Source organism: Carya illinoinensis, chromosome 6 (assembly GCF_018687715.1).
Source record: "Carya illinoinensis cultivar Pawnee chromosome 6, C.illinoinensisPawnee_v1, whole genome shotgun sequence".
In the NCBI taxonomy this organism is placed as follows: Eukaryota; Viridiplantae; Streptophyta; class Magnoliopsida; order Fagales; family Juglandaceae; genus Carya; species Carya illinoinensis.
The window spans coordinates 4150206-4176272 of NC_056757.1; the positions used below are offsets into that span (position 1 = coordinate 4150206).

General features: G+C 34.5%; 3 protein-coding genes across 3 annotated transcripts; 1 reads left to right on the forward strand and 2 right to left on the reverse strand.

Annotated features, from left to right (window-relative positions):
* Window positions 1-5795: 5795 nt before the first annotated feature.
* LOC122313856 (B3 domain-containing transcription factor VRN1-like) lies at window positions 5796-8110 on the reverse strand. Its single transcript, XM_043129136.1, has 3 exons — window positions 7770-8110; window positions 6367-6939; window positions 5796-6228 (listed from the first exon to the last, which is right to left on the reverse strand). Exons 1-3 carry the CDS (start codon window positions 7926-7928, stop codon window positions 5956-5958), a joined length of 1005 nt encoding a protein of 334 aa, XP_042985070.1. The 5' UTR covers window positions 7929-8110; the 3' UTR covers window positions 5796-5955.
* A 368-nt stretch (window positions 8111-8478) lies between these two features.
* Window positions 8479-12455, reverse strand: LOC122313857. The gene is made up of 6 exons (XM_043129138.1): window positions 12138-12455; window positions 11848-12060; window positions 11544-11710; window positions 9582-9663; window positions 9388-9456; window positions 8479-8815 (listed from the first exon to the last, which is right to left on the reverse strand). The coding sequence occupies exons 1-6, from the start codon at window positions 12252-12254 to the stop codon at window positions 8645-8647; spliced, it is 819 nt and encodes a 272-aa protein (XP_042985072.1). The 5' UTR covers window positions 12255-12455; the 3' UTR covers window positions 8479-8644.
* Window positions 12456-23296: 10841 nt separating this feature from the next.
* Window positions 23297-26032, forward strand: LOC122313334 (late embryogenesis abundant protein At5g17165). Its single transcript, XM_043128228.1, has 2 exons — window positions 23297-23535; window positions 25431-26032. Exons 1-2 carry the CDS (start codon window positions 23405-23407, stop codon window positions 25702-25704), a joined length of 405 nt encoding a protein of 134 aa, XP_042984162.1. The 5' UTR covers window positions 23297-23404; the 3' UTR covers window positions 25705-26032.
* The last annotated feature ends 35 nt before the right edge of the window (window positions 26033-26067 follow it).

The following is a 26067-nucleotide window of genomic DNA, read 5'->3' on the forward strand; positions in this document are numbered from 1 at the left end:
TCACATATATAACACATGTACACTGACACTAACATATACACTAATGGCCCCCTCAAACTCAAGGTATATGAGAAATTATCTGGAGGTTGTCAACCAAATAACAAACTGAGTCATAAGATGAGACTTTGTAAAGATGTTGGCAAACCGATCTTAAGAGGAGAGAGAAAGCAATTGAAAAGAACTCTAAAGAAAATTATGACAAACGAGATAACAATCAATCTCAACGCACTTGGTCTGCTCATGAAAAACATCATTATGAGCAATCTAAATGGTGCTGCAATTGTCACAATATAGAGGAGTGGTAGAGGTGAGAAGTACACCTAAATCCGATAGTAACCATTGGAGCCAAAAGAGTTCAACCATGCTAAGAGATCAATGAGGAATCGAGAAGGAAGCAGTAACTTGTGGAGGAGTGGCGATCAATGGGATCACCTACCCAGTCAGCATCAGAGTCTACTCAAAGAACTAGTGGAGATTGATTAGAGAAGTGCAGACTAAGGAAGAGAGTGCCCTTAAGATACCAAAGAATGCATAGGAAAGCAGTATAATGGGCTATTTGAGGGGTATACATGAACTAGGTCACCTAGTACACAACATAAGAAATGTATAGACGAGTGACTGTAAGGTAAATTAGGCTGCCAACCAACTATCAATAACATGTGAAGTCAGAAAGTAATTCCCCACACGAGGGAGTCAAATGTGCATGATGCTTGATGGAAGTATCATCAACATTGCTGTCAGTAAGGCCAACTCAAGACAGAAGATTAGAGACATAATTGGTTTGGGTGAGGTTGAATCCATCTATTGAGGAAGTGATCTCCAAGCCGAGAAAATAACTGAGGTGATCAAGATCTTTCATCTCAAATTGCTGATAGAGGAAGTCCTTAAGTTCCTAAATGCCATTAAGATTATCACCAATAATAATCATGTCATCTACATATAGTGGTAGCAAAATGAGATCTTTATCGAAATGATGAATGAAGAGGGCCGAGTCATAGGAACTAAAGGAGTAGCCCAAGCGAGAATTTGTAAAGGTGAATTTTGCAAACCAGGCACGAATGGCTTGTTTAAGGGCATAGAGAGCATGGTAGAGGCGGCAAACCTTGGCTGGTGAATGAGAGAGACCAAGCGGTGGTTGCATATATACCTTTTCACACAAATCACTATTCAAGAAGGCATTTTTTATATCCATCTCAAAGAGTTTCTATTGACAAGAGACCGCAACAGCCAAGAGAGTGCTAACAGAGGAGAGACGGGCAACTGGGGCAAAAGTCTCTTCATAGTTAATGCATATTCCTATGTGAAACCTTTGACAACAAGTTGAGTTTTATACCTATCAATAAAACCATCTGAGCAAGTCTTGATTTTATAGATCCACTTACAACCAATCACAGTTTCAGGAGGCAAATCAACTAGATCCCATGTATGACTCTTAGATAATGCATCAAGTTCCTCAATCAGTGCATCCTATTATAAAAGATTAGTGGAGGCCTCACAATAGAAGTGAGGCTCGTGTAAAGTAGCAAGTGTAGTGTAACAATTGAAATCATGCAGATGAGTAGGAAGAGATCTTACCTAAGAAAAGTAGCAAAGGAAAAGGTCGACTGTGTGATCCGCAGGCAGGGTAGGAACAAGAACTGCAGTTGGAGAGGGAGGCAACTCGAGAGATGGAGATCCTGGTCTAAGAGTGTCCAAAAAGTGACTAGGTGGAATGTATGCAACATCAAATATGGACATATGAGGAGAATGATTGGATTGCTCATATGGAAAAAGTTCTAAGACAGAAGATTGCGAAATAGAGGGACTAAAAGTGGATACTGTAGTAAATAGGGGATGTTTCCAAAACACAACATGACAGGAAATGCGGAGGCAATGAACAATAGGATCATAACACTAATAGCCCTTCTGTGTCTCATCGTAGCCAAGAAAGCAGTAAAGACGAGAACGTGGCTCCAACTTTGTATGTTCATGATACCGAAGCAGAACAAAGCAAATAGTACCAAAGGAACGAATGTGGTAGGGCTATACACCAAAGTATTGGCGTCAGTTTCAGTGTAAAACTGAGACCCCACAAACGTGAAAGAAAGCTGTTTAGAACCGGCTGAAACCAGTTGACTGTGGGAGAGAAACCAATCCCATCGGTCGTGACGTGCGTTAGCACTGTCTTCAGTCTACCGTAGGTGTCTTTGTGACAAAGGAATGCTGCGAAGAAGAAGAACAGTGTCTCTGTAAAGAAGGGTTGCAGATGATTCAGAAGCGGCACAAGGAAGAAGACGACTCGAGGAAGAAGAAGATGGGGGGTTATTAAACTTATTTCAAAACGACTTACGCCAAATGGCGCCATTCTATATGTTTTTTTTTTAACCTCCCAGCCCTAAAAAGAGGCCATTCACTCATTTAAATGAAACAACCTCGTTTTATATACATATATTTGAAAAAGAAATTAAATAGGATAGACCAGTTTAGCGGTTTCCCAAGGGTTTAAACAGGTGCCAAACCATTGATATCGATTTTCTCAATTATTCTCTTGCCCACCAATCGGTTCCATGCTCCAATAGCAGGTTTGATTGGCTATCGACCAGTTCCGACGGTTCTTATACAGCCTTAGAATGTGGTAATAACCAAGGAGAGATCCAAACAAATGCTTATATGGAGACTAATTTGAGATAACCGGACTTGGAAGGTGGTTAGTATGAATTGTAGTAAGGGCAGCTTCACCCCATAATGAGCTATGTCAAGGATATGACAAAATTTTTGTTCGACTCATCCATTCTACTGAGAGGTGCCTAGACAAGAGGTTTCATGGATAGTGTCAAATATTTGCAAGATACTTTGAAAAGTAGATTGTTTGTATTCAAGTGCATTGTTAGATCGAAAAATTTTGATATGTTTAGAAAAATGAGTTTCAATCATTTTTGCAAAATTAAAATAAATATGGAATAGTTTATAATGAGAGTGTATACGAGAATGTATAAGGGGAGGTTTGGATAATGAGTTGAGATGAGATGAGTTTAAATAAAAGTTGAAAGTTGAATAAAATATTGTTAAAATATTATTTTTATTTTGGGATTTGAAAAAGTTGAATTATTTTTTACATTTTGTTTGAAAATTTGAAAAACGTTGTAATGATTAATGAGACGAGTTGAGATGGTTTTTGTATCTAAACAATGCTTAAGATAAATCCAACTATAACGAATGAAATCATCAATAAATATAACAAAGTAACAGAATCCACCGATATTTGTTATGAGGGCAGGTCCCCAAACATCGGAGTGTATTATATCAAAACTGCTAGTAGACAATGACTCACTATTGTTAAAAGGCAAAACAAGTTGTTTCTCTAACTGAAAAGAAATACAATCAAATGTACCTTAAGACAAAGAACCTAAAAGACCTAAAGAAACTAATTGTTATATACGAGAAAATGATGCATGACCAAGTCGAGAGTGCTAGAGAGCGAAGGTAGGAGAAACAGATGTGACTGTAGAAACACCAGCGGTTGGACCGGGAAGAACTGAGGGAAGATGCAAAGTGATCATTAGAAACATACGCTCCACTCTAGGGCCTGTTCCAAGTGTCTATCCTGTTCGTGGATCCTACATAGTACAACCAGAGTAGTTAGAAATAACATGATAGCCAAGTTGAGCCAATTGCCCCGCAAACACCAAGTTATAAGAAAGTTTAAGAATATGAAGCACTTCAGAAATGAAAATGTTAGATGTAGGAATAGAGCCTATACTAGGAGCAAGCATAGTGGATACATTGGCAGTGCGTATAGCAAGTGGTAGATGTGGAGAATGCATTTTAGAGAATAAGAACGAAAAGGGTGTCATATGATTGTAACAGACATAATCCATAAGCCAAGAGAGTGATTTACCAGGCAGAACAAAAAGAGTAGAGGAGGATGATGCATTACCAGACCATATTAGTACCCGATTAAGGAGGTTCTCCAAGTCAACTGTGGAGACAGTAATAGTACATCCCTAAGACTGAGATGCATCTCTAATGGTTTTAGAGACTTGAGGAGTGTCTGAACTAGCAATAGAACCAATAGAAATTCTTTTCTTGCTATGACGGTAACAGGTCTCGATGACATAGCATGACATTTACAATAATGACAAAAGAACCGATTGGAGTGGCGGTTGCTAGGACCATGCTTTCTAGAACCAGATTACTGAGGTTGGTCAAAGGAGGAAACTGATGGAGTGGTAGCCAAGACACTAAGCTTGTTTTGAGTTTGTAATATTTGCAGATGAGTTTCCTCACGAATTAGATCATTGATAACAATATCTAGGGAAGGATTCAGAGTGCGATTAAGTAGTTGACCACAGATCAGGTCAAAGTCATCCTGTAGGGCCATGAGAAGTTGATAGAGACAATATTGATCACAACAAATAGCATACATGTCAACATTAGTGGGTCAGAGAGATTAATTTGATTCCAAATGTGACAAAGATGATCAATGAAGTCATTAATGGATTGACCAAGCTCCTGACTGAGCTAATACAACTCGACCATAAGTTGATACTCTCTGGACCCACCCATAAGGAGTAGTAGCAAAACATCTGGCTAACATGGTCCAAGCAGATAGAGCATCGTCATAACTACCAAGTACGTTAGAGATAGTCAGAATGGAGATGTTGCACACCCAAGTAAGGATCTGCTAATTATGGCTATCCCATTTGAGAATGCACTATTGAAATTTTTCTATTTGTTCATCTCCTTTTTGCACTGGCTTGGTCCAATCATTCATGCAATAGAACCAAAGTTCACAACCTTTAAGAAAACTATGAAAAAACTGAGACCACACCAAATAGTTTTATCAACTAATATCACATGAATAGGACAAAGAATCTCATTGTTTTGAGCCATTATGAGATCATATATGTAAAAATAGACTGCAAAAATGAGATCATCATGTGAAAATATATGGAAAACACATGGATTGAAAAAATCAACGCATTGGTCAAAGTCAATGATCAACAGTGCTAACGTGGCACCTGGCTATTGATGTGACAGGATGGTATGGCAGTGTGGTGATGTGGTTGCTGACAAGACTAGGGCTAACATCAACAATGAGATGTGCATGTGTGGTGCGTGGATTTGAAGCTTCAGAGCTCATGCGACGTAGCAGAAACTTTGGAAGGCACGTGGCTGATTGATTTTGATGACGTTAAGTCAATCTCAATGAGATTTTCTCACATGTATGTCGCGTGATCGAAACAACTTCAGGCACAAGAATTTCAAAATTTTGTAGTAGTCCTTATAGAGATTGCAACTATCTAACAGCAGTGAGCAACACTTGAATGGCTCAACTACAGAAGACGGAGGTAATGAAAGAATGCTGAAAATGATGAAAACTACTAGTACTTAAAGGATTAGAGTAGTATATCTGATGCCATGTTAGAATTGTATTAATGATCAATTCTATATGTATCATTGTGGTATACAAAGTTACCTTATATAGGAGCTCAAAGGCTAGACAAAAGCCCTACTCAACCAATGTGGGACTCACAAAACACATACACTAACACTACCATATACACTAACAAAATTAATCGTCAGATGACATAAATTTAAGTCACTTGGTTTAGTCTCTGTTTCCAAGAATATTACAAATTATATTAGTATCTTGTTTTTGTCTATTTACAAAGGAAAAAATAAATAAAAAGTTGATGGACAACATCATCATCTCATCCAACGAGTCTAATTTCAACCGAAACTAGATTCAATCTAGAGCCTTAATTATGAAAATTGGATGAATACCATTTCTCTAGCATCAGACCCGGTCAAAGTTGAAAGGAACCAAAACAAAAGCTAGTAGTTAATAATCTTTAAAAGTATCCTTCTTCAAGAGAACAAAACAAAGAAAATACAGACTGCATCAAATTAACATGAACATTGGCCCTGAGTACCATATATAGACAAGTCAACTTAGTAGAGTACGTACTGAGTTCAAACATAGTCAACTACGCGAAATATGGAGACTTTAAAGACAATAGGGTTCCTCTGGATGAGCTCAAAGACAAAGGCATCTCCTTCTTTCAAATTATTGTCCCTTGCAAAGACTTTCCACCCGCTTCCTAGTTTAAGTGACAACCTCGGGTGCTTATGGTGGCAACGGCATATGACATCCCATTCATGTTGTCCATCATCATCATCGGAAGTCTGAAGTTTGACACTTTGATTCAGAGAAAGATAGCTGGTAGCAAATCCATTAGGCACATGCTGCAGCAACAAAGAACAATATTAATCTAGTAATGCGTGCAACTCATCATGATGATCATGAGCACCATATATATAATACATTTCAATTTAAAGAACTTGTGATCACATATATATCATGCATGTAAAAAGGCTCAGTACCATATGATAAAGTGCAGATGACCGCATGACACGCATGAACGAAGGATTTTTAGGCTTGAAAGTTATGGCTGCTTGGATTGCTCTCTCTCTTCCTACTACTAGTCTGGACATCCAGAGACATCTTTCTTTCGTGGATGTGCTAGAAAGTACTGGTCTTTCCCTATCATGATGAGATGTTTCTCCATCTTCATGTTTAGACATAATTTCTTGAGTTTCTTTCGACTTGTCATGGCTTGATTTTTCTACAGCTTCATCTGATACCATAATGTCCACTACTACTTGATGATCATCGTTGTCCAAGTAATTTTTCAATGGATACTGGATCTCAGTAGCAGTCTTGTCAAATACAAGAACATGGAAATTTGAATTTCCTTCATACCTGAAGACTAAAAAGTAGCCATTATCTATAGAGTGATATTCTACAAAATCATGCCAGCCATCATGAAACCAAATCTCCTTGTCTTTAGCTCTCTCCAACCCCACTTGCCAACTACAACCGTTGGGAAGAATGAGTGTTACAACGGTACTTGGCAATTCATCCCCAAATAATCTTACAAACTTTACGGGGATCCTCTGCACAAAAAATAATCTTATATTGGTCGACTTTGGAGTTTGATTAACGAATTTCAAATTGATCCAAGCGGTGGGAATTTCGTAGACAAACCTACTGATCTTGTGGTTGTATTAAGCATCATAGAATAAATTACTCTCTATACACTCCACTTATGTGATTGGCTGTATCAGTTTTTTTAATATACAACCAATCACATAAGTGGAATGTACAAAAGAGTATACAAAAGTGACTGCACATAAATTTTTAATACTGAAAATCATGAAATTTAAAGTTTGAATTTTAAAGAAAATTAACAAAATGAATCTTGTAAGTAAAAATTTAATTACATGTAACACTACTCAAAATATACATGATCATGATCACCAAAAATATTATGGAATAGCATGCAGTACTATCAAATTTTATAAATTAAAAAATATCATGGTCAATCAACATGCAACATGATCAACTAAAGTATTATAAAATAACTAATTATTTTAATTTTGTTTTTTTTTTTCAAAAAAAGATCAAACAGAAATTAAAAATAAAAACAAAAAGGAAGAGCTGGAATTAAGAGTCAAGACGCCATAGTAGTCCTGGTACTTTTATAGCCATATGCCAAAATAAACAAAGCGCTTTTAACGATTAATGAACGATGTTACGCGTTGGATTTATTGAACTGGCTATTGCACTGCAGAAATATATATATTTGATAAAAAAACAAAAAATGGGTTTGACAGTAGAAACAAGCAAGCCCTAGCTAGCTTGCAATGTATGTATATCGATCGGTGAGGTACTAGATCAGTAGTTTATATATTTGTAATTAATATGGGTGCATAGCATTAATTACCAGTTTTTTTTGGGCCATGGCAGAGGGGAGCATTATTTTGAAGAAGTGCGCCGGTCTCCGACCTGCCACAGAACTCGACGGCCACCGGTGATGATCATATTTCCAGTTACGGACCATTCTGCTCCGGCGAGTCTTTGATATATTACCAGCTGCTGCCATGCACGTGAGTACGAAAAACCTCACTGGTCGATATTATACATACGGCTGACTGACCCTTACGACGCCCAGCTCCTTCCGATCTGCAAATGGCAGCTCTAGAAATGTCTAGCATTCACTCACCCGGAAATGGAATTCATGCAAGGAAAAGACGAAATAGGACACGATTCTGAAAATAAGACAATGCGTTGGTTATTACTTTTAGATAGATATAATTTGGTGTTGGATATAATTATTAGTTGTACAAATATATAGTCTTTTTAAAAAAAAATAAGAGTTATCGTTAAAAATTAATTTACGATTTCATATTTATTTATTTTTTTAAAAGTACGTATTTACATATTCTATAATTATAAATATTATTTCTCATTTAATATTTATAACTGCTTAATAAATATTGTAGACTCACTTCTCGTGCCTGTCTCTTTCCTAGCTACTTAATACAATAGCTTGAGCGGATCTTGATTAAATTCTACTGACCGAAAGTACTGTTGGCGGCCTCTCTTAATTCCAAGTACATCGTTTTCAGATTTACACCATTTCACAACACAGAAAAGCTCAAAAGAGTGGAACTTTGCGATACTGAATAGTGAAGATCCAATTCGCCTTTGGCAGCATGTTTTCAGTATGTAGGGTCATAGAGACCAGACATTAATTGAGGAGAAGAATTATATACGATCCATTATCTGATTGCAATCTATATAGAGAGAAAAGATTAATCATTGAAGACCATAAACAAGCAGTGCTCCAACTCCTCCAATACCAGCCAGCAGTCCAATGATGACCCCAATTGGAGGCAACCCTCCACCTACTGCTCTCCCAGTGCTCACATCATACTCTACAAACCTCTTCTTTGGTGCTCTACATTGAGGGCATGTGTATGAATCCGGCTGCAGAACAGGGAAACAAAAAGTCCATGTTTCTCAATTAGTAGTCACCTACTAAGAACTAAGAAGATATTGATGATTTACCAAAAGAATCACAAGACAATGCTTTTGGAAAATTAACTCTATTTAGTAAAACAGTGGCTTAAATGGCATGGCAACATTGTTGCCAATGCTGTGATAATGCAGCACTGAAGGCATCAAGGAGGATCAAAGAAGTCTTTTGAGTTAAACTCTTTGCTGTCGATAGAAGACAGAAAAATAGAATAAAGAACAAGAGAAAGCAATTGCTGCCATGTTAAATGAACTCGTGATGTTACGAAATGCTTAAGCCGAGAGCAGTTCATTCCCTGATCTAATTAATGCGAACAACCCCAATTACATTGGTTGACGTGCCACATTTTGAGCAGCTTTCCATTAAATAGTTGACTTATAAAAAAGAAAATAGTTGACTTATAAAACCACTAAAATTGAGCCATTTCAACCGGTATGACTAAAAATGATAATATCCAGGGTGAATGGTAGCATTACTCTAAAGGGAAAGATTTAAGTAGATGCAATTCAGGAATTAAGCTTACCTGCTCATCAAAAGGTTTCTGTAGAAAGTATATGAATCCACAATCAAGGCATATGTGAGTGGCTCTAGCCTGCAAGAAGGTGCCTCTTTTAATTATTGGGTATCAAAAAGCCATTTAGATGCTATCTTGAATCCAGAAGATTAAAAAGTAAATTAATAGCAGATTGAAGCTCATTATGCTGAAGTGTCGCTTGCCTTTTGAGCCTCAGTTAATTTCCTTCCAAAGCGGGGAGGAGCTGGTCGCTTTGGTAGTCGCTTAACATCTACCTCAGCACCTCTGTATCACAGATGCATAAATGGAACCTAATCAAGCCACAAATCTCCTCAAAAAGAGTTAAAAAATACTAAGAAAGCCTCAGCGCCATCAGTTCTCTTGTGCAATTTTCTTTTTACATGGACTAATTGTTTACAAATATGAATGTAACAGCTGGAACTGAAAATAACACAGATTAACTGAAACAAATTCCACTACGTATATAGATTCAACAGTATAGTTACAATTTACTCTATGGTTTTTCCCTTTATATTATGTTTGTTCATCCTGTAATATATATGTGTGTGTGTAGAAAATATGCATGTCCAGTCCTACAGAAGCAGATATCGAGCATTTAAAATTGATCATGTTGAACTCATGGGGGTATGGATAAAAGATCTCCCTATGTTACTCTCTTGAATTATTGATGATGAATCGATTTGATAGCTTGAATGTTGTTATTCGTGATATTAATGCTCCAATGTGATATCATCGAGATGTACTCATCCCATGGAATATTGAATTTACAGGTAGAGGATTTATCATCTCTATGGGATCGAATGTGGAAGTACTCTACTATCACACTGATACTAATAACTTCCTTTAGTTGTTTTAATCACTTTGGAAATTCTTTATCATATTTGAAACCTATTGCATTGAATCACCAAATGCTCTATTGAATGCAATTGTCCTCAAGTTAATTGAGGGTAGGATACTAATTGGTCCCCTGCATCTGGTATCAAAATCATCACAAACTGAACTATCTACCAAAAGTAGATTCTTAGAGTGGCTAAATTCCAACAAAAGATAATGCTGCAACAATTTGGGATAGGATGTCTGTCTCATAGAGTATGAAATTCATTTATTCAAGTCAGTTGAATGCAGCCTCATCCATTGTACTATTTGGTTGCCCTTATCAACCTTCTTTGGTTATTTGCTCTCATGCTTGGGCACACAGTTTGTAACACCCTAATGGAAGGCCCAAACCACATGACCTATACTTCAAAATGACTGGTCAATCATACAATTGGAGCCCCATTTGAACCTTATAAAGAGCAAGAACTTCTCCTTCCCAAATAATGTGAGATCTCATACATCACCTACCATCAATCTTATCATATGGAGGTATCACAATCTACCCCCCTTAAATTTCCGATGTCCTTGTCGGGCCTGTCTGTTATGGGTGGCATGGCTCAAGTCCCACATTTCTGGTTGGGATAAGCTCTTATACCATTTGTAACGCCTCAATGGAAGGCCCAAACCACATGGTCTATACTCCAAAAGGACTAGTCAATAATACAATTGGAGCTCGATTGGAACCTTATAAAGAACAAGAACGTCTCATTCCCAAGTAATGTGGAATCTCATACACCACATACCCTCAATCTTATCATATGGAAGTAGCACACAGTTCTGATTCCATATGTACTCTTTGAATGGCACCTTTTCACACTTTTATCCATCTTCCCTGGAAAATGATTAAGATGCAACCTTTTTACCACACTTTTCATCACTTTTTAAATAATAAGAATTTTTGTAAAATGAGTTGCAAAATAGTATTAGGAGTATTGTTATTTTATAAAAATGCCCCCTTCAAAACAGAGTTTTAAAAAGGTTATAAAGGGGTTGTATCTATATCAATACTCAATGGTGATTGGTTCTCCATGCTAATAACCTCGGCACCTTGGCTTACCGTTTAATATCGTCTCCTAAACTACTGACACCATGTAATTAACAAAGCTATTGAATCTATTTTCCTCGACTTTCTTTGTATTTGTATTTTCCTAGCAATTCCCAATGACATTGTAAAAATAATATAAATTGAAAAGCAAGAGAATAAAAACAAAGGAAAGGAAAGATAACCTGTTGACAACAAAATAAAAACAAAGGAAAGGAAAGATAACCTATTGACAACGAAGTAGACAGAGTCTGGCTTTGCTTGGATGGCAGTTTTTGTAAATCCCAGCTTATCAGCTGGCCATAGCTCATCACCAAAGAAACTGCTAGTGTAGAGTACCTGGTCACCTGACTTTAGCCCTGCTCTTGCTGCATTCCCGCCCCCATCCACAGCCTAAATCAAAAAACCAGGTGCCAAAAACAACCTCATCAATTAAGCAAAAATGCATACAAACCAACGTCATTCTACTTTTTTTATGCATAAGGAATTCTGCATTTGAAGATAGAAAACATAGGAATAGGAAAACTCACAGTAATGACAACACCACCACCAGGCTTTTGACCCAGAGTGAGGCCTAGTGGCTTATCAACCTCAGCCTCAAAGGTCTTTGTAGCCCCAGCAGTTTTTGCTGTGATATGAAACCCTCTTCTTACATTGGTGAAACTGCTTCTACTCTCAGATATGAAGGAATTCGAGATACCCCTTTTGGCTTCTTGAATTGAGAGGCCTTGGAAGGTGGTTTTCTAGTGAGAAACAAAAAGACTAGTTTTCAGTAAAAGAAATCTGGCAGTGATGAAATTTGGTTTTCAAGAAGTAATACCTGGAATTTAGATTGTAGGAAAGGCTTTGTTGGTGTTGTTGAAGAAGTAGTGATGGAGTTGTTCCTGGGGAAGGTAGCAGTGCAAGAAGAAGAGCCTGCAACCACAGCTGTTGACATATTTGCTAGCAGTGAATTTAACAGTGTTTATGTGTGTGACTTGAGCGAGAGAGAAGGGTAGGGAGAGAGAATTAAACAGGCAGTTTTGGATTTGGCTGTCATTGTTGAGGATAGAAGCGCAGTTGAATAGATAACACTTGATAGGCAGTGGAAGATAAAACAGACGAAGAGAGCCACACGCCCTCTGTACCATCCAGCCACAAATTATGACAGCCTCGTAAAATGAACTTCGAAGTCGAATTTACCATTCTCCACCTCTCTTTTTCTTTTTCTTTTCTTGCCCTCATTTTGGGCCTTTTCTTTTTTGAATCAATACATTCTCGCGCCGATGAAGTCCATGTGAACTGGGCCTATTGTTTCCCTTACAAGTTCTGGTAAGAGGTAACCTTTAATATTGATATTTGGGCCAGTTCAGCCAGACATGGCTCAGCTTAAACTGAAAGCCGAAAAACCATTCGGTTGCTCTCTTCATTTTGCACTTGTTATTTTCCATGCCTTCAGAGGGTAATGATCTTCGTCCACCAAATATACTGCACTCTTGCGCCACCACCCTCCATACTCCAACCTCGACTCCTCCTTGTCCTCCGCAACAGCCAGTACTCCTACCCGAACCACCATGAGCAATGTGGGCCCCACACACAATAGGCCACCACGCACCGCCGTAACCATCCCCTTGTCCCTATATATTGACCAGGCCAACTCTTCTATTAGGCAAGTTAGGCAATTGCTTAAGGCTCCTAATAAAAGAAGGTAAAAAAAAAGTAATTTAAATATAATTTTTTAAGAAGAAAAAACTACTTAATTAAAAAAATTAATTAATTCAATGAGAAAATATCAAAAGTAATAAATAGATTTTACGTCATTATTAGTTTTAATAGTATCCCACATAATAATTATTTCAGTTACTCTCTTTCTAAGAATTTACTTATCTTTTGTCATTAGTAATTTTATATATAATGTAAAAATTATAAATAGCAAAATCTAATTTTTGAATATTCATAAAAGTTTTTGTATAATCCTTTAAAGAGGCAAGGGCTAACTTTTTTCTAAATGTATAGGTTATTTATATAACTTTATTGATAATAATGATTATAATTGCTTTTAGAGCTTGTTTGGATACTAAGAATATTTCAAAATATCTGTGAATAGTAGTGAAATAGTTTGAGTTAAGATGTTTTATTGAATTTTATAAAATGAGAGAGAAAAAGTTAAGTTTGAGAATAGTTGAGAATACCTAAGATGAGTTGTATTCCTAAATGGCCCTAAGAGACTAAATTTGATAAAATCTTCTCTAAATCAAATTTTTTTTATTAAAGTTAGTTATCAGTTAAAAATGTGGTATAAAATCTTAATCAGTAATTTTATTTTGCAAAACTATAGATGTTATTTTTAAATAAAAATGTAATGTAAAAATAAAAATAAATTTATTTAATTTTGTAAAAAAAAAAAATCACATTCAAAGTCCTTGCGGTTTCTCTTTCTCCCGCATATCTCCCTCTCTCTTCACCTTCGAAGCTTTCTCTCTTGGGTTTCCAGTGCCACCACATCCTCAGCCGCCGCACCACCTCCAACTATGGGCGTAACTACCCCCCAAAGGTCCCCAACCCCTCCACAAGCTCTCCCTCTCTCTCACCATCAATCTGCTCTCCCTTGAACGGATCTCGCTCAAGCGCCTAGTACAAGCCCTGCACTGTCTTCCTCCACAGCATAGCACAACTGCAAGTCAGCCTTCCACATGGCCGCAACGCCACCCCCATGCTCCACCGCCTCCCCTTTAACGCCTTAAGCCAACCCAGAACAGAGTAACCCTCTGTTTTTGTTTACCAACATATAGGAAAGTAGATTTTATCTCCAATTAAGCAAAATTCTTAGCGCCTTGATGGTGGGTTTGGTAGATAATTGTGAATATAACTCATTAATCTAACTGCTATTTTGGTTTTTCAGATGTTTATACTCACTATTAGATTCATTTTCCTATTTATATATTTTTTGTTCTTCCCTGATTTCGAATTATTAGTATACCAAAATGCTTGCCAACTGGTCTACTTCTATCAGCATCCAACAATCACCTTGTGAAATTCTTGTACTTGATTAGGTAAGAAAATAGTCCGTAATTTTTATGGGGTTTTATTTCTTTAACTTTGATTGAGTTTCATGACATGTGGAATCTTTACTAACAGCCTAATTTGAAATTTAGTGTGTATTTTTGCTGCCTTTAGCAACTATATCAGCTTCATTATTTTGTTTACAGAGTTTTTATCTTATTTAGAATGTAAATGACAAATACTCCGATTATGTATTACTTATTCAAAATGAAAATTTTCCTTCTTTTGTATTGATACTTGAAACATTCTTATATTGATCTGTCACATTGTAACATAAATACTCTATGAAATCATGATGCTTGCTTGCAATTTTTCCTATTTTATTATTATTCGTTAGTGTTGCGGTGGATATCACATTGGTATATTACATTCGTGAAACAAAAATTATGAAGTTTCTTATTGATACTTTTTAATAATTAGTCTTCTTTTGCAGCAAGTTTATTGTCGATGTATTGTTTCGATTCACACATTTAGTTTCTTGGATCGAGGAGGGATTGAATGCATGAAGTGTGCAAGGAAAAGTGTCCTTTGGGTACAGATATATGTTTCTTCCTTTATGATTCTTTTTTTTTTTTCATTAGCTGTTTGTAGTGCCACATTTTATATACTGTCCAATTTGTTGTCTTGGTGTTTTTGCTAATATATCATTATTATGACTACAACTCACTAAGAATTATAAGCTTTTTGTCTGCTGCTACATCTTTTTTCACATATTTTTACCAGTTTTAATTTCCATTTTGTGATCCACCAACATGCAATTTACTTTTTAAAAAAAATCCAGAAGTTTTCTCTAAGTAAAGTGAAGGTAAGGCAGCATTTGGTTGTACTTCCTTAAATGATTCTTTTTAAAACACTTTGTTTTGTTATGGTAGAAACAGGGCAGACTTATACACTGATTTCTTAAAGTTTTTTGAGCCGAAGCTTGTGAACGATTGCTTATGAAGTATAACCAAATGTGGCCTTTATAATGAGTCAACTGATTTTACATATTTAAGTGTCTATGTTGCTTGTTGGCAGTTCCTTGGGATAGAGTCTTATATATTTATATCTATATATACATACATATATATATATAGCTCTGGAACTAAGTCATATTATAAAAAATCAAAGACAATGCATGCAGTTAATGTTCAATGGATAAAAGTTTATTAGTGTGTCCTTTACTTCAATGGCAATTGCAGTGTATGCCTATTAAGAATCGTGCGGTAAACTATTTGCTTTGAGGAACTGTTTTAGGTTTTAATGTGGTTTTTCATTATCCATAAGCATCCTAGAACAAATCGATGCGCTGTAGCTAAGCAAAGTTTCTTGTTGGCTAGAATTAGTTGTGCAATGACATTCTCTAGTATTGTCCATGGTTTTGATGAGTGAAATTTTGCGTAATTTGAGCCACTTGAGAAGACTGTAAGACTTAGAACACCTTTTCTTTTTTTTTTTTTAAATTCAAATGACTGAAATAAAAGCCCATATTTTCTATTTTCATATGTCAAGCTTCTTGGATAATCTGGACTGTGAAAGCATTGATTTAAGTAGTACATTTGAGAAGTGGATTATAATGATCTTGCATTGGTATTAAGTGCTATATGGTTGTCAAAGCTACATGAAAATCCTGAAGAAATCAAACAATTGCATCTCAGGTAAATTTTCTCCAACGAAGTGTTTGGAGTGAGCTAAGATCACTATGTTTTGCAAGAGTCTCATGCTTTTTTAATGTGGATTCACTGCTTAAATATGTAGTTGAAATCAGATTTTCACACTTCTTTTCTTTTATTCAACTTGTCAGAAATTTTAACACAGTGTTGTCTATCACCCACCACCTTTAAAACAGAATTTATGTTCTGAGTTTCACCTTCCTTTTCTTACATCTTTCTTCTATATCATCATGTATTTGAGTAGATAATCATAATGAAGGAAAATAGGATCTGTAAATAGGATTAAACCCACCTGCTAGAGCTCAAAATACATCAGGAATTTGTGATATTTTCTATTTGTGTTACAGCAGTTTCCGCTTCATATTTAGCTTATATCTTCACTCTACAAGACTGAAACTTTGGCTTTAATTTCTTTTGTAAGAAGACTAAGTTCATTTGTCAAATGATTGAAAGCCATATTTTTACGTGTTTGTTCTTGAACTTCTAAAACTTTTGTAACATGGTTTTATGTGCCTAATCTCTACAGCAGGGAAGTTAAAGAAACCTACTCGAAACGCTCACACCAATCATGCACCAAAAGTAAGTATTCTATATATTTGTGTTCCCTGAATTTCATATACCTGGAATTGAAATACATTGATGTATGGATAATACATCCAAAAAAGGTTTCACCTTCCCTGTTATTAGCCATATGTTTTTTTCATGTTTTTTCCTATTTCTATCCAATACCTTTTTTGACACATCTTTTTTAGTATTTGTCTATAAATGAATAGTTTTAGTTATTCCAACCATTTGGAGTTATTACTAAGCTTGTGATGTTTAGTGGAAAGACATCAGGTCGTGAATTAGCCACTACGATAGCGGCGTTTGTTTGCCTTTTCTTTTTTCTTTTTTTGTTTAATAACTTGAGATAAATCTTGGGTCTGATATATTTTTATGCCTTCCATGCTTGCAGGCTCTTATCCATGCAAGATATTCCTTCAGCAGTCAATGCTCTGCAATTCTATGTCAATGTTCAGTCAAGCATAAGGTATATATGAATTGTTTGCTTTTGTTTATGCAAATCTTGTGAGAAGAAACTACATTTTTATAAAGAAATTATATTCTATGCGTGCGAACCAATTCATTTATAATGTATTTCTAGTTCTTTTTGTATTTCAAGAGAATGTAAATTGTACTGCAAAATTCTCTTCAATTAAATTTAATCTGTGTATATCAGCAACATGCTTTTTATGACTTGAAGTTCACCTAATATTTTTCATTATCCCTTGTGTATATGTTTAACCCTGCATTAGTTAGGGACTGAGTTTTTTGGTTCTTTCTTAACACCATACACTAGCAATGTTGTCATGCCATTTTTGTGGGGCAAATAGGTGCATGAACTCATTATCTGAAAAATACTAAAATGTTATACTAAAAATTAAGACTCATTTCTTTCAAGTTAGGGATTCAAAGTAATAAAGGAATGAAAATAATGGAATCTAATTCCATCATTTCTGCACACAAAATATCATCACTTTTGTCTTACCTAGCATCACACTCTGCATATCCATAAAATTAGATGGCATCAACTACTTGAACTAGGTGTCACAATTTCTTTCCCATTCTTATAAGCCATGAACTCATGGGTATAGCTGATAGCATTGAGTCAAAATTGTCACAATTCCTTACAGATAAAATAAGGAAAAAACCACAGCAATCAATTTGGTTACTCATTGTGGCAAAAGAAAGACCAATAATGTGTTAAGCGAAGCGTCACTTTTAACTAAATGAGGCCTATTGCATTTGCTTATGTCACCAAGGGCTCACTTTTCTGCACTGGATGATTATAAATGATCACATTCATGGAGTTGTAAATGGCATGGTTGAAAACAATTGGAAAGATGAATAATTACAAGTTGTGCATGTAAATGTATTAAGGATGCTGGACCTTGTGTATGGAGGTGGGAGCATTGGGCTAATGGGGTTGGTTTCACAAGTTGTGCATTACGGTTATGGAAAAGTTCTTGGGTACAATCACTTTATCATATCTTCACAATTTTGGGTTGGATGTTTGAAATTAATTTTTATTGTTCCTTTTCACATAGCTTAAACTTTTTTATTTGTACGTGAGACATGCACTGTGTACAACCACTTGTTCATGGATTGCAGTTAAGAAAAGTTACAAAGGGGCACATATATATTCCTTAGGTTGTAGATTATTATAATCACATAGGTCTAGTGACCACCCATTTAACTTAGCAAAGGAAATTATCCAAGCGTCCCCAAGTCTTTGCTATTTCTATAGTCATTGAAGATGATTGAAAGAGAGTCATGACATAAACTGTCTGTCAGAATAAATAGTCCAAAATATATCAAGTCCAATATGAGCTAGAGTTGTACATACATGCACTCCATATGAAGTAAACCATGGTCAGACGTAAACTGTTAGAATGGAGACGCTTGCCTTTGGCATTTATGGACTTATCAGTTGTCTTCAATTGCTGCATTTTAATTGGTTAAAGTTGTTGCAGATCAATAACAGATGCTGAAGGGATTCTATATGCTTGGACTTTGCTCAGGAGACTTGGTGTTCTATACGCTACAATCTGGTTTTTTCTACACGGATTTTGATCTAATTTCCAAAAGCCTTGAAGAGGGAGGAGAACCAAGAAAAAAAGAACTACCTGAAGGTGTATTAAGGTAGAGTTTTCCTGTTTTTTCTACACTGTTCTTACAATCATCATATAAGTTCCATAATATAGTAATATGTTACATAATCTATTACACAATAATAAATAATTGAATATGCTAGAAATATAAGTTCTATAGTTTTTTCTACACGGTTTGATTTATTGTGACACCCATCTCCTTGATGGTGTTTTCCCAACTATAGGATATTTTCTATATATTTTTTTTTCTTAATACCTCATGGTTTATGTTTTGGATGATACATGTCGATTCATTTTATAATTTAGGTCAAACAACTTATGCCAAACTTTAATACAATTCATGATCTTCTAACACAAGTGAAAAAAATTCATGATCTTTCGACGATTTTTAGTCGCCGGAAATAGCTCTAAAATCGTTGCAATTGCTCTTTTCCAACGATTTTTGCACATTAGGAAAAACTTTAAATGCAACAAAAGAAGCAAGCGCTGCTTCTGATATTGAGTATTTGCAGCGATTTTGGATTTTTGTAGCGTTACAATTATGCTGAAAAAAAATTTTGCAACAATTTTTCTACATTTTTTGGAAATAAGCAAGAATCTATTTCAGTGATTTATACTGTTTTGCGATGATGTAAATTGTTACAATTGATCATTTTCAACGATTTATCTTTAAAAGGATCAGGACATTTTCAGCGATGTTTTTAGCATTAGCAGTGGAAAAAATCACTGCTAATAGAATTTTTAGTGACGATTTTTTTTCTATCGCTGCTTTGAGCAAAAGTGACAATTTTGAGGGCTTTTTCTCCATATGAACATCTTGACATTTGGGGGAATTCTCATCTTCCAAATGCTCTTTCACATTTGCTTGTCCCGAACTCTACTTGATGGTTTTTCTTCCAATTCATCCTCCAATTGTCAATGGAAATAGTATCCACTTTTCATTAAGTATTGTCCATTAGTAGTATATGGCCATACCAGCCTGTCTTCTCTCCCTCCTATGCTTATTAGTATGACTTTGATAGCTTCAATCTCCCTTGCTGAGAATAGCTGCTGTAGGAGTGGATCCTTCCAAATTTTGAGCTTTGCATCAATGAGGTCACTTACCTGTTCACCCTTGTTTTGAAAGTAAAGGTAAGTTGAAACTCCTGAAGTCTCTTAAGCCAAGTCCTCAATTATCTTTGCTATGACTAATCTGTTTTCACTTGACCCATTGAATCTTCGAGGTTTCCTCATTGTAGCCCCACTAGAACTTCCTGAGTAGGTTCAGCCTTCTTGTTATGGAACTTAGAAGCAAAAAAGTCCCCATGGAATAGGTAGGTATGGCCTGCAGCACTACTTTGAGGAGAACTTCTTTGCCTGCTGCAGATAGGAATTTTGATTTCCAATTAGTCACACAGGCCCATGTTCTATCAATAAGGCTTTGGAATTCTGCAACTTTTCTTCTGCCCACAAGTACCCGTAACCCTAGATATCTTTCAAAATTGCTGCAAGAATTGACCCCTTCCAGCTTCAAAATTTGGTGCTTATCATCTTGTTTGGTATTTTTGCTAAAGAAAATAGTAGACTTTTCTTTATTGAGTACTTGGCCTGAAGCCTTCTCATATAATTTTAAGCGCTCATATAATTTTAAGCGCTGAAAAAAATCTAATTTCTTGTAGTGCTTCATATTTATTATCTTCACAATAAATAATCATTTTCATAATTAACAACTATACTACCATAAATAAATTTTTTTTTTTTTTTTGTAATCATGCGCAAGTTAATAGATTATGTTCTTCTAAATAACTTTGAATTTTATCAATAAACTTGGTGGCAATACTAGTATTGGAAACATCAAGTCTCAAGCAGATAGATTTTCCTGATCAGGAATTTGATAAAAGAAATTATATTTACAGTTGTGAACTGTACAAGTGTCACACAAACCTTTTAAAAAAATGAATAAATAAGAGAATTATATGAAAAAAAATTAATTTTTTAATAATAAATCTCACATTTTTTAAAATAATTTTACGTTACTTATACGTTCAACGACTGTAGGTAGAATCACTAATTTGATAATAGCCACCATTTTTTAGAAAATGGGGAAAATAAGTATTAAAGTGAATTACATGAAGTACTTACCAACAAAAAAAATTATTCTATGAAATTATATAGTTACTTAGAAAGAATTATCAGAGTGCGCTTCAAGATATAATTTGAAAAAGAAAAATCCGGCAACGGTAATATACACTACACTACTATTTTATTTTCATCTCACTTATAAATAAGATGTGGCACATTTATCACCATTGAATAATAATTTATTGTATACTTTTTTATCATCTAATAGTAATGACTATGTCACATCTTATTTAGTAGAATAAAAATAAGATGGTAGTGTGGTATATAACATTACTCATAAATTAATTGTAAAGCATCGGAGAATTTGATCCATTTATATATATATATATATATATGTATATATTAATGTTGGTGAGTTTTAGTTTTTAGCAAGTGGCTAATTATTATATATATGTTAACATGGTATAGCTAGGTAGGTTGGGACAGTAGGGTGCAATCCCACTAATTATCTTGACTTTAATTAAATTAAATGACCTAATTAATTATGAGTTGTAAGTATATTACAAGTTAAAGTCGGCCTGCATATTAATTTGGTCCAAACCCAAATTAATCAAACATTTGTAATTATATTGAAACAAGCTAGAATTCACTTCTAGTCAAACCAGAGAGAGAGAGAGAGAGAGAGAGAGAGAGAGAGAGATGCTTAAAACTCATTAACTAGCTACTTACATATTATATATATACACAATTATGATTTTATCTATCTATTTATATATATATATATATTTATATATATGGTCTTAATTTGACTTGAAAAAATATACTTAATTAATTAAAGATCTGTGCAAGAAATTCAAAACCATGCATGCATTCAAGAACGGTGGGTAGAAAATAAATTAATAGTTGAATTTGATGTTATATATAATGGGCAGTATTACACAACCTAATGACTAACTTTTGGGCATGAGCGCAGTCTACAATTAATATTAATCTTCTTCTTATTATTATTATTAAAGTAGTAGCGGTCCATATATACACAAAAATACTTGTAAATATTATGGTCATTTCTATGGCATAGGGACCTAATTTTGTAGGAAAAATCTATGAAAACCGGTATCATGACAAAAAAAATGTTTATATTTCTTTCTTTTTTCTTTCTCACGACTCACGAGTATTATTCGATCCTTTCAAATATAGACCGTAGTTGGGTAAAGGCTCATGATGGCTGTAATTCGATACGTGTCTCGAACGCGTACATATTCAATATGAAGCCGCTATTGATGACCATTCAACGTGCATGCATGCCGTGGGCTAATTACTCAGCTATTCACTCCCTACTATCCCAGAATTAATGTCTGAAATTCCAATGAAACTAGTGTGTATATATATATACGTGTTAATATATAAATTAAATAATAATTTTTTTTCACTTTTCATTCTTTTAATCTTTTAGAATAAGTGACGATTTATCACGATATTATAGCAAAAATTCTAAGTTAGAATCTTATTTCTCTATTCTATTTCATTTAATTAAATATTATACTCGTAGTTTCAATTACTAATTGATAAAAAGTTTGGCTTGAAAAAATCTAGTTATAAGTATAATTGTGTATTAATATGTGTATCAATTTATTGTGATTGATCAAAAAATAGATTTTATTAAAAACAGTATTAATTAAAATTTTAACTATGAATGAATTAATATTAGTACGCGACTTTGTTTGTATGTAGTAAAGTTCATATAAATAAGAGTATTAAAATATATATTAAATAATAAAAATCTATAACTTTTTATCAATTTAAAATTTTAGAATAAGTACGTACTACTAATTTTTCAATATATAAGAGACAATAATTAAGTTTCAGCATATGAGAAATTAAATAATTAATCATACTATACATACATGCATGCATGCAGCTATCTATATATCGTGAAATCTTTAAACTTAAATAATAAGTGAATATAATAAGAATGTGTAAAAAAAATAAAGAAATAAAGAAACGCGCAGCCACTACCCGGACAGTGACGACTGACGAGACTAAATTAAAGTAAGCAAAGATATTCCTTCAAAGATTTTCCGAGTATGGGTGCGGACTGGGGACTGATGCCCTGAAAAGTTTTATCTTAATTTAAGATTGAGAAGACTTTTTATTCATCAAAATTTTATAAAAATAAATTTATAAATTTATATTATTTGATGTGATAGATTAAATTATAAAATTATTATTATTATAAAATAAATTTAATATATTTTATAAAATTATGTGAATTTATAAATTTATTTTGATAAAAATTTTTACGACGGTAGCATTTATTTTTTGAGATTTTAAAGAGAAGAGATAGATAAACATATATAAGAGACAGTTATTATCAATTTATATTTGTTATCACAAAATATTTATACAAATAATAATTATTAAATATTAAAAAAACTTGCATTATCTAATTAATTAAAAGTTAAAACCTTAAATTTCATACAAAAATTTCAGTATCGTTGTTGGTGGTGTTGGGCACTAAACAACAGCCATTTTGCAGAATCCGAGAGTCCTAACTATATATAAATAGGAGGTTGGGTTGGGGCCATTTCCCTCATACACAAAGCTCTCTCGATACATACTAGGTACCGCTTTTCTTTCTTCTTCACCAGCGAACTAGCTGTACGTGTACGGTGCATCATTGTATGGCAGCCAATACCAAGACCCAGGTGGTTGCTCTTAGCTTCGGCAAGCGTTTCATCAACCTCATCTGGGCGGCCTCCAAACCCCGCCATCCCTCTCTCCCCTCTCCTCTCTCTACTACTCTCACTCTCAGGTTCTTTTTCACTTCTCTCTCTCTCTCTCTCTCTCTCTCATCTGCATGTCATTTTCTTAATTTTCTGAGTGGAGAATTTTGTTTGTGTTTTCGTTGATTTTTTCTTGTGAAAATTTCCGACTTGCATATATGGCTGATCTTCCAAGATGATCCGAAATTAAGTTCTTATGGAAGCTGAGTTTCTTGTACGAGGTGGACATACACAGGACTCATTTTAGAATCTTTGCCAATAATTTTTAGTGGGTAACCTTTTAGTACGGAATCCTTCAACTTTCTTTCTTGTTTTTTTTAGCCTAGAAAACTAAGCAACTTTTCTGCTGGTTACCACTTTTGGATAGGTGGTTTTCGATCGGTGGCGGCCATATCGAAGGCGGCTTTTCAGAAGTTGTCTTTTCTAAGCGATTTTTTTTTTTTTTCTATTTTTCTAAGCTTTTAAGAAGTTGTCTTTATAAAACTTATTTGCATAAACAGACTAATATAAATATTGGGAAATGATCAATTTCTTTTCTTTTCTTTTTTTCTTTCTTTTTCTTTTCTTTTTTTTTATTTTTTATTTTTTTATTTTTATGGTAAGTGAATAAAATCTCATTAACTTATTTGATTTTGTATCAAATCTTATTAGGTTCGAGTACGGTTTCTAAGTAGTTCTCAAGGGTTTTTTAACATTGTTTTTTTATTTTTTAATTAGTGCCCTCTATTATCAAAGTCATGGTCCTTTGGGAATGAGATAAGAAGAGAAATATATTAATAGTAGTGAAATGATTAATTTGTAAATAGTAGTGAAATGATTTGATCAGTTAAGATGTTTTATTAGATTTTAAGAAATGAGAAAAAAAAAATTTGAATAAAAATAAAATATTATTATAATATTATTTTAATTTTAGAATTTGAGAAAATTGAATTATTTTTTATATTTTGTTTGAAAGTTTGAAAAAATTATAATAATTAGATGTAAAAGTTGAATATTTAAAATTAAAAAGAATTTATGTTTGAGTAATATTTGCTTTATTTGTGGTACAAAACTATATGCTTTTGGATTAAATAAGCAACCAAATTACAGCACCATGATGGAATATGCTAATGGAATTATTTGAAGATACCATTATATATATATATATATATATATATATATATAATTTCGTGGCTTGAATGTGCTAAAATATTAATTATTTGGTTTGGTTATCTCTTTTTTTAATTATTTGATAACAAGGTTTAATTTTACAAAATTACAAGGATAGGTGATTTCGAACCTAACTTTTTTATTTGAAGAATCAGATGATATGCCAACCATCAAACTTTTAACTTATTGAATAACAAGATAAGATAACAAAAGTAGTTAAGAAAATATAAATAACTAAAAGGGAGACAAAATGTGTAAGCAACGAGGGAAAGCAATATTTTAAATACCAAAAAGTAGTTGGGAGGGTCAGTTGCCCGAGGTAGTTGCTATCTTTAAGGGTCATGTGCCAATCACGTGATTATGATGCTATTTTGACGGAGCAATTTGCATGAATGCATGCATCTTGAAATCATCGTCTGAAGACACCTTAACAGAGTCAATAAATGGTAGATGAGTGTGAAGGCTGAAGGGCAAGTCTTTAGATGTGTACATTTGTAATATTTTTTTGTAGGGTAGACTGGGTAGTAGAGGGAAAGCCACGGAGTTGGAGGTAACAACAATGCATAACATGACAAAGGTTAACGGGCAACACTCCCTATTTCCATCTCCATCATGATTTTCTAAAGTGTATTTTAGTTTTAATTCCTTTTATATGTATATTATATTTAAGTTTCTTTCTTCTTTCCTATGTGTCAAACATGCTGCCTACTTATCATTAGTTCTCTATAGATACCTTCAAAATACCAACTGCATGCTAAAACCATGATGACAGCAGGGCTGTGCACACCTCAGTGTATGACAAGAATCCGGAAGACCACACTCCGACTGTGGTTCCAGACCATCTAATCCCGCCTCAACCTGAAACCTACTGGACTCCGCACCCTCAAACTGGAATATTTGGACCCTCTGCTAAACATACCTCGACTACAGCTGGAGATCGTGGCTTCTACTCCTCAACTGTGGATGGTGGTGAGGGATCTGTGCTCGAGGAGAAGGCTTGGTTCCGCCATACCGGTGTCGAGGACTTGGAGAAGCCTCATGCACTCTAACCACTACCCGCACGGTTGAGGAGGAGTTGATTTATATAAATAGCTGAATAAGTCTAGTATAGATGAGGCGCCTGTGGCCCATCATGCAGTATTTTGGTCTAACAAACAAGACTGGTTTTTATTTCCCTAGTATGGCAAGTAGTGGAGCTGGGAGTGATACATATTACATAAGGGAATCTCGATATCTATGTGGTTGTGGCAGCTTATGTATGCACCATACTTGCGTGTTATCAAAGTCTTGGTTATGTTTAAGTGGCTGTGATCTTCTCTCCCTTGCTCTTTTGTTTCTGTGTTTTATGAGTACTGATACATTTCATTTTGAATCTTATTACTTTCTGTTACACCAGTTGATATTACACATTT

Excerpts from the sequence above, each read along its gene's own strand:
- LOC122313856 (XM_043129136.1), bottom strand. The coding sequence starts at position 7,928 with ATGGCAGCAGCTGGTAATATATCAAAGACTCGCCGGAGCAGAATGGTC. Across the intron at positions 6,940-7,769 it reads CCATGGCCCAAAAAAAACTG|AGGATCCCCGTAAAGTTTGT; the intron begins GTAATTAATGCT and ends TTTTTTGTGCAG. Across the intron at positions 6,229-6,366 it reads CATCTGCACTTTATCATATG|CATGTGCCTAATGGATTTGC; the intron begins GTACTGAGCCTT and ends TTGTTGCTGCAG.
- LOC122313857 (XM_043129138.1), bottom strand. The coding sequence starts at position 12,254 with ATGTCAACAGCTGTGGTTGCAGGCTCTTCTTCTTGCACTGCTACCTTC. Across the intron at positions 9,664-11,543 it reads GTCTACTTCGTTGTCAATAG|AGGTGCTGAGGTAGATGTTA; the intron begins GTTATCTTTCCT and ends TCTGTGATACAG. Across the intron at positions 9,457-9,581 it reads AATTAACTGAGGCTCAAAAG|GCTAGAGCCACTCACATATG; the intron begins GCAAGCGACACT and ends ACCTTCTTGCAG.
- LOC122313334 (XM_043128228.1), top strand. The coding sequence starts at position 23,405 with ATGGCAGCCAATACCAAGACCCAGGTGGTTGCTCTTAGCTTCGGCAAG. Across the intron at positions 23,536-25,430 it reads TCTACTACTCTCACTCTCAG|GGCTGTGCACACCTCAGTGT; the intron begins GTTCTTTTTCAC and ends TGATGACAGCAG.